The 16,438-nt window shown below is 49.9% G+C and overlaps 1 protein-coding gene across 1 annotated transcript; it reads left to right on the plus strand.

Annotated features, from left to right (window-relative positions):
• Window positions 1-446: 446 nt before the first annotated feature.
• LOC116278114 (signal-regulatory protein beta-1-like) lies at window positions 447-16,088 on the plus strand. The gene is made up of 6 exons (XM_072943954.1): window positions 447-567; window positions 3,278-3,631; window positions 9,512-9,832; window positions 10,410-10,736; window positions 14,457-14,570; window positions 15,190-16,088. The coding sequence occupies exons 1-5, from the start codon at window positions 495-497 to the stop codon at window positions 14,561-14,563; spliced, it is 1,182 nt and encodes a 393-aa protein (XP_072800055.1). The 5' UTR covers window positions 447-494; the 3' UTR covers window positions 14,564-14,570; window positions 15,190-16,088.
• The last annotated feature ends 350 nt before the right edge of the window (window positions 16,089-16,438 follow it).

The following is a 16,438-nucleotide window of genomic DNA, read 5'->3' on the forward strand; positions in this document are numbered from 1 at the left end:
ACCAGTTACATCAATAAAGGGCTGGAATAGGGAGTAATTTCAGGAGCAGATCTGGTTCCATCCCAAAGCTGAGCAGCCCTGGTGAACGCTCTTCTTTTTTCCAGCCACAACCACGGATCCTTCTTGGGATCTGTGAGTTTGTCTGGGGCTCCTAAGTTGGGGATCACCATGAATGGGGTGAGGGGCCCAGGGGAGACACCCGAGATGGGGAGCAAGTTTATTTCTGCTAGGCCTGTCCAATCTCTCTGAAAACATAAGATGAATAACTCTTTACTGTGGAGCCACCTTCTCTGCCTGATTTCTATGTTACCATCTAGGATCAGGAACTGTTATAATCTAGAAGCAGGTTATGGTCTCACAGTACATTTCACACCATCACAGGCACTTCCTCTTATATCGTGGGAGGTGGGGCTTCTCTGCTCTTCACAGAGCACTGAAGTCCGGGTTCTCCGCAGGACACACATTGGACAGATCAGGCTCCTCAGACCTCCAAGATGCCCACCCCTGCCTCCTGGCCCCACCATCCTCCTCCTTGCCTGCTGCTGGCACTACTGCTGGGACTCACAGGTGAGCACTCCTTGGAGTAGAATCCCTTCACCCTGTCCCTAGACCTCTCCCTGCATGTTTAGGACCTCCAGGTAAACAGGGGTGTGCCACTTGGGGAAGCCACAGATGGCCAAGGGCTGGGCATTATCTGAGAGCATGAAATCAGGGATCTGAGCATTTCCTCTGTGGCTCCGCCACCTGCAGCTGGACACCAGGGGCTTCGAAGGAGACGATGCTTCAGACACCAACAATCATGGCTTTTTGCGTAATAACTCATGGAACCCTCACAACATCCCTGTGTGAAGCTGTGACTATTATCCCAGATTTACAGAAGGGGAAACTGAGACAGAGAGAGTACACTGCCCGATGTCACCTACCTAAGGCAGGAAACGTTGGGTTTGAGTGCAGGCCAACCAGGTCCAGGTTCATTCTTTGAACCGTGTTGTGCTACTCAGCTTCTTGGTGGATCCTAATTGCAGAAAAATCAGATGATACAGAGGAACAGTCAGAATCGTCATCACCCATCATCCCACTCAGAGATCACAGAGTTCAAACCCTGCTGTGTGGCCTCTCAAACTTTTGTCAGTGATGTGTTGGGTGGCTTCTACGTGCCAAAATTTTTACTGAGCTTTTAATATGTGTTATAATTTCACTTAATCCTCAAAAGAACCCATATAGTACAGCAGTAGGCTACACTTGTATATGTACTCGTCAACGTGTGCAGTCTGTGTGTGTTTGTGTGTGTGTACGAGGAGGTACGAGGAAGTAAAATAAATGCAGACACACGGGATTTCGAAAACGCTTCCTTCATGTTCTCAGCAAAGTGTTTTTCAGTCTACGTGAAATGACATCATTAGATGCTTAGTCTTTCCCGGTTTCTCAACACCCTCCCCTAATTTACCCCGACCCTCTCCCAGTTTCTTAAGGCAAGCAAATGTATGTCTTAGTAAAATGAGTAGACTTTCATGTGGGGCAATCTCGGAGTCCCTTTCCCACGCTGGACAGGACAGGATGAAAGATACAGACTCCTGCCTATGTGACCTATGTCTGAGGTTCTAGCCACACCCGTACGTATATCCAAGGTCATGAAAGCCTCCATTAAAACCCCAGGAAATCTAATGAGTAAGAACTTCTCAATTTCTTGAACACTAACCTTGTTCCAGGTACTGGAAATTCCCACGAGTATTAACTCATGCGAGCATGTATCCAAGGTAGACACTGTCGTACCAGGGCTTTATAGATGAGAAAAAGGAAGCACACACTGGTTCACCGTCCCTCAGCAGTGAAGGGAAGAGCTGTGACTGGAACTCGGGCTGTCTGGCTCTGGGGTTCAAGGTCTCATCACTGGTTTTCACCCTACTGGGTCCTCGCTTTCACCTCACGAGTTTTCTGCAGCTTCTGCCAATGAGTACAGGGAAGGCGGTGGTGTGGGGCAGACGGTTTCTGGTCTTCTTCTCCTCCACTCTTCTGCTTCTTGCATATGCACAGAGTACTTCTGTTTTTTGCCAAGTCATCTGCATGGGAAACGCAGTTTCTGATACAACTTCCACAGAGATTATGCCCTGAAAGTGGACTTCAGGGTCTCAGGGAGATGTCGCACTAGGCAATTCACACAGCATGCAAATACTTATTGCTTTCCTGCTGGGTACTAGGAACTGTTACAGAAACTTGGGGAGCACTGGTGAATAAAGAGACAAAATAGTTGTCCTTATGATCTTTCCTATGTCTGTAATCTGTTTCTGCTTTTTATATAGATTGATTTGTATTATATTTTTAGATTCCACACATAAGTGATACCATACAGTGTTTGTCCTTCTCTGTCTGACTTGTCACTAAGTAGAATATTCTCTAGGTCCATCCACTTTACTGAAAATAGCAACATTTCATTCTTTTTTATGCCTCAGTAGTACTCCATTGTGTTTGTGTCTGTGTGTGTATAGATATATGCCACACTTCTTTATCCAGTCATCTGTCGATGGACATTTAGGTTGCTCCCCTCTCTTGGCTATTGTAAATAGTGCTGCTATGAACACTGGGGTGCATGTATCTTTTTGCATTAGGGTCTTCTCTGATTTCCACTAAACTTTTGATAATTTATTACAACAACCCTAGCTAACTAATATAACCTGATTAAACATTGGGAAAAAATCCTATGGGGACTTGAAATGTTTTATTTCCCTTATTGAACTATATGTCCATTGTGGGTCGGGAGCTCTCAACATCACTGTCACTCAAGTACCCAGGCTGATGGAGCCGACCCCATCATGAGTGTGCGCATGTCTGTGGAACAGGGAAGTTGATCCTTAAATTTTGGCAGTTAAATGCATAACCACAAAATACATCCATCACTGCTGCTCACCTCTCCATGGTCGAAAGAAGTCTCATAGCCCCTCCCAATGCAAAGGTCCAGAAGTACAACCCACCATGAGGCCAGGAAGCAGACAGACAGAAACATCTGGTAAAGCAAGACATTTGCAGACAGGACTCAGGCACTCAGACCTGCTCTCTGCTGTGCCATTCACCCTCTCTGTGCCTCAGCTTTCTGGTTTGTGTTGGAGTCTCACATTACAGGCTCTTCATGAGAGTCACATGTGATAGTAGCTCTACTGAGCTGAGTTGAAGGCCGGCTCACGGTGCTTTAGGTCAGTGAAAGCTGCTGTTGGTAAATACGGGAGAAAACCTACCTGATCACATGAGGAGGAATGAATAACTGCTCTGTGTTTCCCTCCAGGAGTGGCGGCTCAGGAGCTACAGGTGACTCAGCCTGAGACGTCAGTGTCGGTCGCAGCTGGAGAGACGGCCACTCTGCACTGCACCACGACCTCCCTGATCCCCGTGGGGCCCATCAGGTGGTTCAGGGGCACAGGGCCAGGCCGGGAGTTAATCTACGATTTCAAACAAGGCCACGTCCCCCGAGTAACAAATGTTTCAGACGCCACAAGGAGAGACAACATGGACTTTTCCATCCGCATCAGTAACATCATCCCGGCAGACGCCGGTGCCTACTACTGCGTGAAGTTCCAGAGAGGATTAGCTGGTGACACGGAGTATAAGTCTGGACCAGGCACTCGGCTCACTGTGAGTGGTGAGTACACGTGGGCCCCTCGTCCCCTGCTCTGTGACAGCGAGTCAACAAAATGCCCTCCTGTCTTTGAGCAAAAATAAGAATCAGGTGCAGCAGTGGGTGCTTTATCATGACTGGGTCATGATCTGATTTCCCTCCTGTCTACAGATCAGGGGAGTTGAGGCCTGGAGAGGTCATGCTATTTGCTCAAGGCCCCACGGATGGTAATTGGTATGAAAAGTCTGGAAGCCCAGGCTGCCTGGCTCCACATACCTTGTCTATTCAATCCCTTCCAGCCCTTTGGTTCCAGGCTCAAGGGAGCTAAAGTCTGAGTGATCTGCCCGGTCACAGGCCAGACCTCACCTCTTGCCTCCAGAGATTGCTCCCCTCAAATGTGGCTCAGTCTTCACTCTATTCAGCACTTACTGAGCACCTACTGTGTGCCCGGCCCTGCTCTGGATGCCGTGGAAGCAGCAGTGAAAGAGCAGACAAGGGCTGTTCTCCCATGAAGCTTGTGTCCTCTTCCCTTCCAATGCAGAGAGTCCATCCCTACTGGGAATTGTGGAGGGTTGGGGGGAGTAGAATGTGTTACTTTATTTCTTCAGAAACATCACACTGAGAAGAAACTCCTAGAGGCAGAGATTCAGTGTTAACTCTCACAGCCAGGTTTGGAGGAGATGCCCACAGGTTGGGTGTTTCCTGGGAGGGTCTGTCACGAAACCCTCGTATGATTCAGGGATCAACGCACAGTCACTGAAGGCTCCAAGCAGAGCTGTTGCATCTCAGAATGTCCCGCACCCAGGAAACAGGTTCCACATGTCACTGTCTTAGTTGCTGCCCCATCGAGGTAGCAAATGTGCTCCTTTAGGGTTTTCTGCCAATGGCCCAGGATCCTCATTCTAACTCCTGAATCCTGGACTGTCAGGGCAGGAAGGATTTATAGACACCAACTGCCCTGCCCCCCACCTCCACATGGGGAGCCTGAGGCCAAGAGGTGACAGGGACCTAGACCACACTCACAAGGCCAGTGAGTGATGGGATCCTTCCAGAACCCAGCTGATTCAGTCCAGGCTCCTCCTGCACCACCATTGGACACTGGCTCCTTGGAAGAGCCTGGCTCATAGTAGGTGCTGAATAAAAAGCTCCTTGGGTCAAACCATTGAACAGGGAGCATTTTCTTCAGTTTCCCTAAGATTCAAATGCTCCTTGCATTCAGACCCCGAGTCCCCAAGTGACTGGCAACCTCTGTCTACTTTCAGCCACATGATCCCAAGTCACTCATCCCGTATCAGCACCTAGAGCTGCCCAGGGTCTCAGCAGCTGCAAAACAGCACACGGTACGCACAGAGCATCTTTCCCTCTGCAGTCTTCTGCTGAAGGGTACCAAGTTGTCCCCAACCTTGGGCTATTAAGACAGCACTTCAGTCGATACCGCTGTCCATGCCTCACTCTCGTCAAAGAGGAAATTCCCACTGCAAGTGTCATTGCTACATCAGAGAGTATGTATATTTTAATTCGTGTGGATATAGAAAATTTTCACTCTCAGCCGTTGTTGCAAGTAAATATCCCCACAAGCCCTGGACACAGGAGGGAAGGTTAATCCTGGCTTTGCGGGTGTCACTAACGTTCCCAGGTGGTGCCTCCCCTGCACAGCCAATCACAGGTGGGAACTGGCTCCAACCCCACTCAGACCTGCTGCCTCCCAGGAGACCGTCATCCTCTTCTCGAAGCACCTGCTCAGATGATTCCCTGGATGAGAAAGGAGGGAGGCAGGAGGGGGTGAGGGGGTAGCAGCCTGTCAGATGCTGAATCTTCCTCCTGGCAGTTACTGCCTATAGGCAGTGCTCTGAGGGAGGGGCCATCTGTGCCCCTGAGGCTCTGAGAGGGGACCTGGCGGGTGAGCAGGTAAGGGGGCCAAGGTGGAACCACAAGCAGCCTGACTCACACCCAGCTCTCTGCACACCCCACTGTGCTTGTCAAAGTGGGGAGAAAGCTCCGACACTCTCCTTGTAAATTCGTGTGCTGTTTTGTTCTTCAGGCAATAAGTATTAAAAACAAAAATCCTGTGTGGCTGCCAGGCTAGCTTTATAACTGGGAACAGACAGATGCAGTGTCTCCTGACATCCTGAACCTGTTCCTATGAGGCAGGGCTCAGCACACTTAGAAGCCCCAGGAGTCCTTTTCTGCCTGTTGCTGTGATGTCGCCCCTTCACTGAGCGGCCTGCGGGAGCAGCTCCAGGAAGGGGAGCGAGGACAGAGCAGAGGGGCCCCTGCATCCCAGCAGCACCGGGCACGCCCACTCCTGGCTCCGCAGACTGAGGATGGGGAGGGGGAGGTAGTTCCTAGGGGATGCTGAGGGCCCCGCGTGGACAGAGTTCATGTTCTAGACTCAGGTGTCAGGAGCCCGTGTCTCCCCCTTCTTGCTACGGGGTCCCCAGGCCTGGGCCCTCGGAGGGCACTCCTCCCTGGTCTCGCTTGAAGTCAAGTATCTCAGAGGGAAAAGGGGAGGGTGGTGGTCAGTGTGGGGGCCCCTGAAGGTGGGCGCCTGCTCTGTTGTTGGACATGAAACCTCAGGGGCCAAGGGAATTCCTTCTGGGATATGGTTGTGGGGGTGAAGAGTCTTTTATTTCTCTCAGCCTCAGTTTTATCGTTTGTAAAATGGTGATAATCATGGATTCTTTCTAGCAGGGTTAGAAGGATTTCAGACTGTATGTCTAAACCACCAGCACAGAGTAGCCCCCCCAAATGGAGGTGTTGTTTCAAGGCTGTGTCTCACTTCCCTTTGCAGGGCTTACCGGCCTGCAGAAGGACGACAATCACCCCAACTTTGCAGGATGTCCTGAGGGTGCGATGAGCCTGGTGACAGAGCAGCCCCTCAGTGAGCCATGGCGTTGTCCCCCCAGGCTGTGGTCTGCGCAAGTCTCAGTTCCCGCTAGTCCTCAGTTTCCCCACCTGTGATCTCGGCTGCCTTTCAGGGTCTGTGGTGACTGGAGAGGTTTAGAAAGCCCTAGATGGGGTGGGCTAGGGTGTCACTGAGCCTCAGGACACAGTGGTTTAGAGCCTGGGCCGAGCCCTACTGCCTGTGCTCCCATCCCAGCTCTGCCAGATCCCGGCTCTGGGACCTCGGACGCGTCCCTCTCCACACTGGGGCTCGGGATCCTGGTCCGTCCCTGTCAGCATCGCCCTCCCAGAGCCGCTGCAGGGACTGAATGAGGGATCCATGTACAGAGCTTAGAGCAGAGACGGAACAGTGTACGTGTTCCACCACTGTTAGCTGTGATGTGCCAAAGCCGGAGGCCTCGGGCGGCTCACTCCCTCCAGGATTGAGTATAACTGGGGTTGGGGTGGAGCTGGCTGCTTTCCACCTTGGCTGCCCATCAGAATCACCTAGGTAACGCTGACACGATCCCCAGCCCCCGTCCCCACCCTAGAAACCCTGGTTTAATTGGAGACACGTGGGCCCGGGCAGCTGACTGATTAACTCCTGCAGGGGATGCTGCCCACAGCCCTGGCGGAGAAGCCCTGAGCTCCGTGTTCTCTGAGGTCACAGATGGAGCTGGGGTTTTGCCCACACAGAGGTCACTCCTCCTTGGTGCTGGAGCTGCGAGAACAGCTTTTCAGGGACGTTGCAGAATAGCCTATGACGGTTACAGTTCTTCAGAGGCCAAGAAAGGAAGCTTCAACAGAGGCGGAGGGACACCTCCTCCCATGGAGCTCACCTGGGGTGGAGAGGGGCCTCCTATGGACTCAGAAGACTCTGCTCAGCCCTGAGCTTTGTCGCTGGGGAAACCTTCCCATCTGTAAAGAGGGGCTGGAATCCCCTCAAACACTCCCTGCTCAGCCCAGAGCCCGCCTTCCTCAACACACCATCATGACACTGATGGAATCTCCTCCCTCCTTTCAAAATGCTTCCAGCTTTCTGTGAAGAGCTGGTCTGTGGGGGAATTCCTGCGACATCATATATTTTGAAAGCCAATTCCCCCAATTTGTTTCCTGAAGGGATTATAAAAAAGAGGAAGAGAATCATACTGTGGTGGTTCTATGGCTTCTTTTTCATTAGGGTTTTTGATGCCAGATGCAGGGAGCACGATTTGAGACTTTTCGTTTGTTTGTTTTTTCCTGCTGTTCTTGTGTTCTGCCTTCTCACTGCCTGAAGAATAAACAGGCAGTTTCAGAACTAGGAACGACCAGACCTTATGACAACAGTCACAGGTCTTGGTGCTTAAGCACCCACTGTGCACCAGGCTCTGTGTTTTAAGTACATCCCCCCTCGTCTGACCAGGGTGGGGCTTTCACACACATTGCAGGGAAACAGAGACTGAGGCTCAGAGGTAATCAGAGACACTAAATCAATCAGCCTTGGTGCGGTGGGATGAGCTCTGACCATTCTTTGCTGGGTGCCCTTGGCCAGCTGAGTCCACCATGAGCCTCATCCCATAAATGTGACCCCATTCGGGCCCTCATTTCATGGCTTGTGAGGAGAAATGAAGAACTTAGGATCCTGGAGGGATCAGCCCATCGTTAGGCTGTGAAAACACTCTCCGTCAGTGGTAACCAATCACAGCTTCTCTTCCCTTTGGGGCATCCAGGATGCTGGTATTTCTATAACTTGACATATTCAACTTACATCTCCTTATGCTGTCCCCAAATATTTCATGAATTTTAGGAAGCAAGTTAAATATTTACAAGTGCAAATATTTGTAATGTCTACTGTCTGCCAACGTTTACAGGAGGTGTTGAGTAATACTGAATAATTTGGAGAAACCCTATGACCTTCTACAGGGAGAAACCTTATCTTTTCATTCGCTAATTTGTGTGTTTTCAGGACACAGGAGCTGCTTCTGCCTGCTTCATGGGCCTGTGTCTTTGTCTCTTCTGATTTAATAACACTTAAGAAATTAACCACCTCTGCTTTCTTAGCTCTCAGTGACCTTTGCTTTCAACTCAAAAGTGACCCAAGAGAAGAACCCAGATTTAGAAAAACATCCCTTCACCCTTCTTCCTTTGAAATTCAGCAATTGGCACGTAAAGTCCTACAGGAATATTTGTGGAGAGAATGAAATCTATCTAGTAAAATATCACACATATTTGAAGGGAGAGCTCTGGATGTAAACACAGTCTGGGTTACAGAGAGATCTGTGTTTAGTTTTGTCAAAGCATTTTACTCAAAGCAAGGATGCTTCCAGTGCCAGACTGAACCCTCACTGCAACCCTGGGAAGGATAAGGCCTGCAGTCCCCTTTCACAGATGAAGAGCTGGGAGGGGCCCCGGCCACAGGTCTCATCTGCTGCCCAGGCTGATTCAGCATCCATGGTGGTCCTGCTCCACCCCAGCTTCCCCTGCACTTACTTCTGTAAATGCTTTCCTTACTGTAGCTAAGTTCCCCAGGGGAGCCCAGCTAGGAAGAGTTAATAGGAGAGTGACAGCCATCAGTTTTTTTGGTTCCTGCACCCAGATCAGTGGGAATTCACCTGAGGGAGGAAAGAAAGTGGACTTTGAACTCAGGCCTGGAAACCATGTTGGTCCCACCCCAGACTCAGAGCTCACCTCTGGGAACCAGTGTGTCTCCTCCTAAGATGAGGATAAAGACACTGCCCTCTGAGGCCTAATAGAAGGGTTAAAAAATAATGGTAAATGATCTTAGGTGGGAGGGTATAGCTCAGTGGTAGAGTGCATGCTTATTAACATACATGAGGTCCTGGGTTTAATCCTCAGTCCCTCCATTAGGAAAAAAAAAAACTTAAATAAGCCTAATTATCTCATCCAGCAACAAAACTGAACTGAAGTAAAATTGAAAAAAATCTAAAACAAATATGTAAGCGTTGTTAACTGTGTCGCAAGCTTTTCGTTAATGATGATAAGGACAATCATATTCATTGTTTATAAAATGGTGTTTTGTAGCCAAACCCTCTCCTCCCGTGGTATCAGGCCCCGCCACGAGGGCCTCACCTGAGCAGACGGTGAGCTTCACCTGCAGATCCCATGGCTTCTCCCCCAGAACCATCTCCCTGAAATGGTTCAAAAACGGGAAGGAGATCACAGCCTCCCAGACCAGCGTGGACCCGGAGGGAGACAGCGTTTCCTACAGCGTCTCCAGCACAGCCAAGGTGGTGCTGGCCCCAGGGGATGCTCGCTCCCAGGTCACCTGCGAGGTGGCCCACATCACCCTGCAGGGGGGCCCTCCTCTCCGTGGGACTGCCTACTTGTCTCAGGTCATCCGAGGTAGATGCCCCTCACACCAGCCTGAGCCCACACCTGTCCCCAAGCCCCACCTGCCCCTCCCCCTGCTTTTGGCTCCACGCCTTGACTTGCCTAGAGTAGATTTCCTGACAGTCCTTCCCGACCACCACGCACCTCCATGTGCTGGTCACTCACTACTGATTTAATGGCAGCTGCCAGGTGACACCTGCCACGTGCCAAGCACTGTGCTCAGCAGTTTCCTTTACTTACAACAGCATCTCCAACTACTGAGCACCTACTCTAAGCCAAGCCCCTAAGTGCCTAGGGATTTCACTTACTTGGCTGCAGTTATTATATTCCAACTGCATGCCAGTTGCTTACTGATTCCCCACATTATAACCCTAACAGGACCAACCAGTCCTTGAGCACCTGCTGTGTGCCCTGCAAGGTGCTTAGGATCTCACTGATATGCAAATTGCACGCTGAGTTTTTGAGCACCTGCTGCATGCCTGGCTCTGTCCTCAGGGACCTCCTTGCAGGGCTGGGAGCTGCTCTCCAGCCCCTGCCCTGTGACCTCTCTGTTCCACAAGGTCAGAGCTCCTGCCCTGTGCTGTTTCAGTTCCGCCCACCGTGGAGGTCACCCAACAGCCCACGGCAGGGACCCAGGTGAACGTCACCTGCCAGGCGAAGCAGTTCTACCCCCGAGACCTCCAGCTGAGCTGGGTGGAGAATGGAAACGTGTCCCGGATAGAAATGGCGTCGACCCTCAGGAAGAACAAGGACGGGACCTTTAACCGGACAAGCTGGCTCCTGGTGAACTCGTCCGCCCACAGGGGGGAGGTGCTGGCCTGCAGGGTGGAGCACGATGGGCAGCCAGCGGTCAGCGCCTACCTCACCCTGGAGGCCTCTGCTCCCCAGAAGGACCAGGGCACACATGAACTCCCTGGTGAGCTTCCATTAACCTGAAAGGGCTTTTAAAATTTTATCTTTTTAAGTTGTTAAAGTAGTCATTCTTCCTCGGTATAGAATAGTCTAGAAGTCTATAAATGTACAGTAGAATTTTGAGGTGACTTCCCCCACTCAAATCCCATACTCCAAGAGTCACCACTGGGAAGAGTTTGGTACTTTTTTTTTTTTTACATCTTTTGACATCAATATACTTGAAAGAAAGAAAGGAAGAAGGGAGATGATTCTGTCCATAATGTCCTGTCTCTTCCTCCCTTCAAGAAACAGTAACTCTGTTCATCCTTCCCTGTCCACTCGCCTCCCTCTTCCTTCTTTCTAACCTCTGCCTAGTCTCCCTTCCATCCTAGATGTTCCCATCCATCAGTAACATCACCCCAAGCGATGTCTCAGCCACAACTTGTCTGAGACGATCAGGGTAGACGCCCCTCACCCCCAGCCCAAGCCCACATCCATCCACCTTCCTGGCCCCAGCCTGCTCCTCCTGGAAGAGGTCACAGTTGAACTGGGATTTGCAGGTAGTCAACATGCACTGAGCGACTGTGGTCATTGCTGGTCCACTGTCACAAATCAGGGGACAAAGAAAGCCCTATGAAATTCTGGACAGGGAGCCCTGAGGATGCGGAGTTTCAGTCTGGTCCAGGCACCCAGGTGACCGTGAGTGGTCACCGCATGGGCTTCCTTTATCCCCTGACCTGTGACAGTGGACCAGCAACGATCACCAGTGTTGAGTGCACATGTACTAAATGCAAATCTCGCTTCAGTTATGATCCCCTTTCCTGTTCTAGCCACCCGCTGGATTTGCAGTTTACCAAAGGGACTCAGATAGCACTGGTAGGATGCTGTTGAAGATGTCTTGCCAGGTAATTGGGCTAGACTGATGAGCGCAAACTGAGTCCCTGACGACAGGAACCACCAGCATGTACAACAGATACGTGCTAAGTAGAGGCACGTTCCCCTTTAGCTGGACATTGTCCCGAGGACATACGGAGTCCCCCTTTCTATGCACAATATGTGTCTTATTTCTCTCTCGTGTCACATCATGAGGTAGTCCATCAGATTTCCAGGAGATTTACTCCAGATGACCTTGCAACAGCCCATGTTCCTTCCAACATGCCCTATGGCGTTGTCCTCATTAGCTAGGTCAATGCTCGGTCAACAAGAGTCCGTGTCCCTGCCTGCTGGAAGAATAAAGTTTAAGAAGGAAAAGACAAACACCTTCCATCTAACAATAGATGCAGAGAATTTGCATAGTTGTGTCCACTCATAACTGAGTCTTGTGTGCACATCCAGGTGCCTATGGAGTCCACAGGTGTGTAGTCAGATGATTGAGAACATTGATTTTGCACAGAACCTATGCCGTGACTCACAGAAAAATCAACCATAATTCCCCAATATCATCTAAACCGGAGTAGAAATTCAAATTTTCCAAAATTTCTTGTATCATTGCTTTTTGTGCACCACAGTTGTTTTTAACTCATCTGTAAATGCTTGGTAGAGTTCTCCTGTGACACCATCTGGGCCTCAACAATCTTTTTTTTTTTTCAATGAATTTGAATTGTCTAGGACTATTCAGATTATTTATTTCTTATTGTGTGAACTGCAGTAGGCTGTCCTTTTTGAGGTATTTGCTCCATTGTCTCTAAGTTGTCAAATTTCTCTCTCTACCGCTGTTCACAGTATTTCCTTACTACCCTTCTGGTGTCTGTGGCGTCCGCAGTGATGTCCTGTTTCATTCCTGGTGTTGGAAAGGTGTCATTACTCTTTTTTCTTTCTCATTGGTATTAGAAGTCTTTCCATTTTAATGGTCTTTTAAAAGAAATTAATCCTTGTTTCAGTGATGGTATACTATTTTTCTGCTTCCAATTTCATTGATTTTTTCCTTTATTATTTCCTTCTCTGTGCTTCCTTTGGCTTTATTTTGCTCTTCCTATCTCATTTTTGTGCAGGGATTTAGATTATTGATTTAGACTTTGTCTTTTTTCTAGTATCAGGCCTGGGTCTCCTCCTGTGCCTGGCGACTTAGGAGAGGGACCTGGGTGCCTGGCCACGGTGTTCTTCCTCCTGTGCTCGGGCCTCTAGCCAGTGTGCTGCCTCTTCCACCCTAGACTCTGCCCATGTTGGCCCCTTGTGTCATTTCTAGGGTTCAACTTGTCCTGAACAGGGAAAGCAGGAGAGATGAGTCTATACCATCTTGTCTGGAGGGTCCTGGATTTGCTTTTAAATCTTCCATCTCCTGCTGGGGCTCCACCAGGGCTGTTACTCCTGCGTGCTGCAGTGTTCCTGACCCAGCCTGCCTGCTAGCGTAGTGAGGCTGGAAGTGGCTTTCAGGTCAACCGTGTTAACAGGCTAAAGGGAAGTGTCAGATGCCTATGTGACACTGCTGCCCGGGACGCACAGCTTTCCCTGGGCCATCTGAGGGCTCGCCCCGCCACAGTCCTGAGTCCAGTGGGTCTACTGTGAAAATGCCAGTCTTACTGTTTGTTTTTATGGTATTCGAGTGTCTTCACAATGTATCTAGCTTAAAGGACTTCTCTCTTAGGACACCACAACCCAGTATGTTAATGGAATTTTTGGTTGGTTGCTTGGTTTTAATAGTAGGAGAAAGGTTGTGAATCCTCTAAGTGTTTGGTCCTTTTCTGCTTTTCAGGAACTAAATCCCTTACCCCCTCCTTTTTTCTTTTTCCCTTCCCTACTCAATTACCAAACATCACTTCTTTCTCTCTGCCTTTTCCCTACAGAAAGTAAGCACCTTAAATGACGCCCGTCTGCTCAGTCCCATCTGTCCTCCTTGAATTAGCTTCTTACTGCCACTGAGAACTTACCACATTGACTGATTTAACACAAGAGAAATTTGTCGTCACACATTTGTAGAGGCCTGAAGCCTACTATGGGTGGCAGGGCGATGCTCCTTCTGAGGGCTCCTGAAGAAAACCCATTTCCTTGCCTTTTCCAGCTCCCAGAGATGCCCACACTCCTGAGCAAAGGGACCCACATCACTCCGGCCCCAGCTTCTGACATCACATCTCCTGCTCTGACTCTCCTGCCTCCATCTTTCGCTTACAAGAATCTTTATGATTAGATGAGCTCCTCTGGGAAATCCCGAATCATGTGCTCATCTCAGGATTATTTATCACTAGTGCGCATACCTTTTGACCTATAACGTAAACTTCACACAGACTCTGGGGATTCTGTGTCAACTCTTGAATCAGGCAGGCTTTGAAACCACTTCCTATGAGCTGTGCTCTGCTCTACAGGAGACTTTTACCAATATCATCAAATTTAGGTTGGATTTAATATTGGTGGTGGGACGTTCAGGTTCCTTTCGTAGCTGCCCCTGTCTGTTTTGTCCTTTCCTGGCGGCTGGATGAGCAGGGGACGGCTGCCTAGTGAAGGCTTGTGCACTTTGATTTATTTGATTTTTGATTTTTTGGGGATTTGATTTGTCCCTTGTCTTAGTTCTTTTCACTTCTGACATTTTCCCGTCAAGTATGAGGAGCTTTACAGCCTGAAGAGGGAGTGGGTGAGAATGAGGGACTCTATATACTGATTTCTGCCTCGAGATTACGCGGAAGACAGAGGAGGCAGGTTAAACCTCAGAGTGTTGATAGGCCCAGGTGGCCTTAGCTGGAGTAAGTAGGGGCCTCAGGGAATGGCTCCTGGGCGGCCCCTCTCATCAGACCTTCTGTCTCTGGATTTCCAGGCCCAGAGCTGACTTCCCCTCTGCTGGTAGTTCTGCTCCTAGGCCACAAAGTGCTGCTGGTGCTCGGTGTCTCTGTCATCTTTGTCCACAGGAAGCGTTGCGTCTGACCGTAAGGTGTGGGCAAGGGTGGGGAGGACACGGTCTGTCCCAGAAACAGCAAAGTCAGCAGTAGGGGCAAGTCCACAGGTCACACAGGGTCGGGACCCAAGTGGAGTTAAGAGAAGGAGACACACCTCCCTCAGTACCAGGAGATGGAGATGGGGTTTCCCTCTCAAAGATACCCAACTCCCGGGAGGCGTGTGGGGTCCTGTAGGAGGTGGGCTGGATCGGGGGTTTTCAAAGGGTGTCTCCTGGCAGTCACGTGGACAGAGGCTGCTGAATAAGGAGCAGCTGAGAGGGTGGTTCCCTTGGAGACCATTTCTAGATCCTAGAACCCTGGGGCTCCGTGGGGGCAAAAGGAATCCCCATGTTAGGATAATGGGGAGAAACCCTGGATCTGCTGCTCTGAGGGCTGCTCCTGCTCTGACCCTCCATGTGACAGAGAAGGGCTGGGGAAGGGGCATCAGGGCCTGGGGAGGAGGCTGAGGGGGCAGAGACTTCTCTCAGGGGCTGCCCAGCCTCCCAGACAGGTATCCCACGAGGAGAACAGCCTGGGCACACAGGAGGCACGCAGTCAACGTTTCTTGAACGATGATCAGATCATTCCCACAGTTCCTTCCTTCCTCCTTTGCAGGGTACCACCCTCAGTCTCTGCTGCCTGTTTCCCCCGCTGCGGGGCCCAGCCTAAGAGAAGACCCAGCTGGGAGCTTCCACGACTCTGCTCCAAATGGCTCTCCTCCACGGAGACCTGCCTGCCCCCACACTCCTAAGATCTTCTGACAGTCCTCGAGGCCCCCAGAGCTGAATCGTCATACATCACTCTGAGCAGGAAGGACCTCCCCCAACCTGGACTCTCCACCATTTGAGGTCCTTTCACCTCTAGAGTACAAATGATTCGCCATCATGGTTTTAAGAAGAACAGTTATTCTCTTTCCTCGTTGCCTAAACGTCCTACCCCTCAAACCCTGAAGGTCGTGTTGCCTCCTGTCTCTGGGATGGAACCAGAACTTCCATCCTCCTGCGTCCTTCCCGACCCTTCTCTCACAGTAAACAGACTGTGTCCAGAAGCCTCAGAGTCATCCTTGCTTTCTCCTTCTCTTGTATCCCGTATTCAGTTATTCCTTCAAAATGCTGATGTCCAGAGGTGAGATGAGAAATCTTTAACATTTGACTCTCCAGAAGGAAAAAGAAAATGAAAGCCTGATTTGTAGGACTTACCACTTTCTCGCTGTAAATACTCTCAATGTGGCCAATTTCAAGTTACCATCACTTCAACAAGCAGCTTGTAGGATTCCTGCAAAGGTAACAGTGGGTTCTCATGAGCCAGCCCAAGCCTTCTCCAGCACACCACTCAGTTGTATGCATAATCGGCACATTCTCACCCTGACCACGACTCCCGGGTCCCAGCCACCAACTCCTCCTGCACTACTGCTGTGGTCTCTGACTGGCTTCCTTGTTTCAGGCTCAGTGATTCTTTGGGAAAGTTAGTCAAATCCTACCACTCCTCTGCTTCCTCCCCCAGCATACCTGCCTGCCTCACTCTGCTACTTCTTACCAGTCTCTGCTCGTGTCACTTCATCAAAGGTACCTTCCATAGATGGCCCAGTATGAAATACCAATTCCTCTTTCACCCTGGCATTCCATGTCCTCTTAACCTGATTAATTTGCTTCTTGAGCACTTACTACCATCTGACATAACAGAACATAGGCAGTTCTTGCTTCGCACAGAAGAGGACTATAGAAATTACTGCATACACTGCGTCATAAAAAGTGATCTCAGTAATCAGTGGTATAAATAATGATTCTGATGTGAGACACTTTTTTCAAAATTTAGAATCTCCCCTCCTTTAAGATTTAAATACACAGACAAAAGGAGAAAAACT

Source organism: Vicugna pacos, chromosome 19, assembly GCF_048564905.1.
Source record: "Vicugna pacos chromosome 19, VicPac4, whole genome shotgun sequence".
Lineage (NCBI taxonomy): Eukaryota > Metazoa > Chordata > Mammalia > Artiodactyla > Camelidae > Vicugna > Vicugna pacos.

Excerpts from the sequence above, each read along its gene's own strand:
- LOC116278114 (XM_072943954.1), top strand. The coding sequence starts at position 495 with ATGCCCACCCCTGCCTCCTGGCCCCACCATCCTCCTCCTTGCCTGCTG. Across the intron at positions 568-3,277 it reads ACTACTGCTGGGACTCACAG|GAGTGGCGGCTCAGGAGCTA; the intron begins GTGAGCACTCCT and ends GTTTCCCTCCAG. Across the intron at positions 9,833-10,409 it reads CTTGTCTCAGGTCATCCGAG|TTCCGCCCACCGTGGAGGTC; the intron begins GTAGATGCCCCT and ends GTGCTGTTTCAG.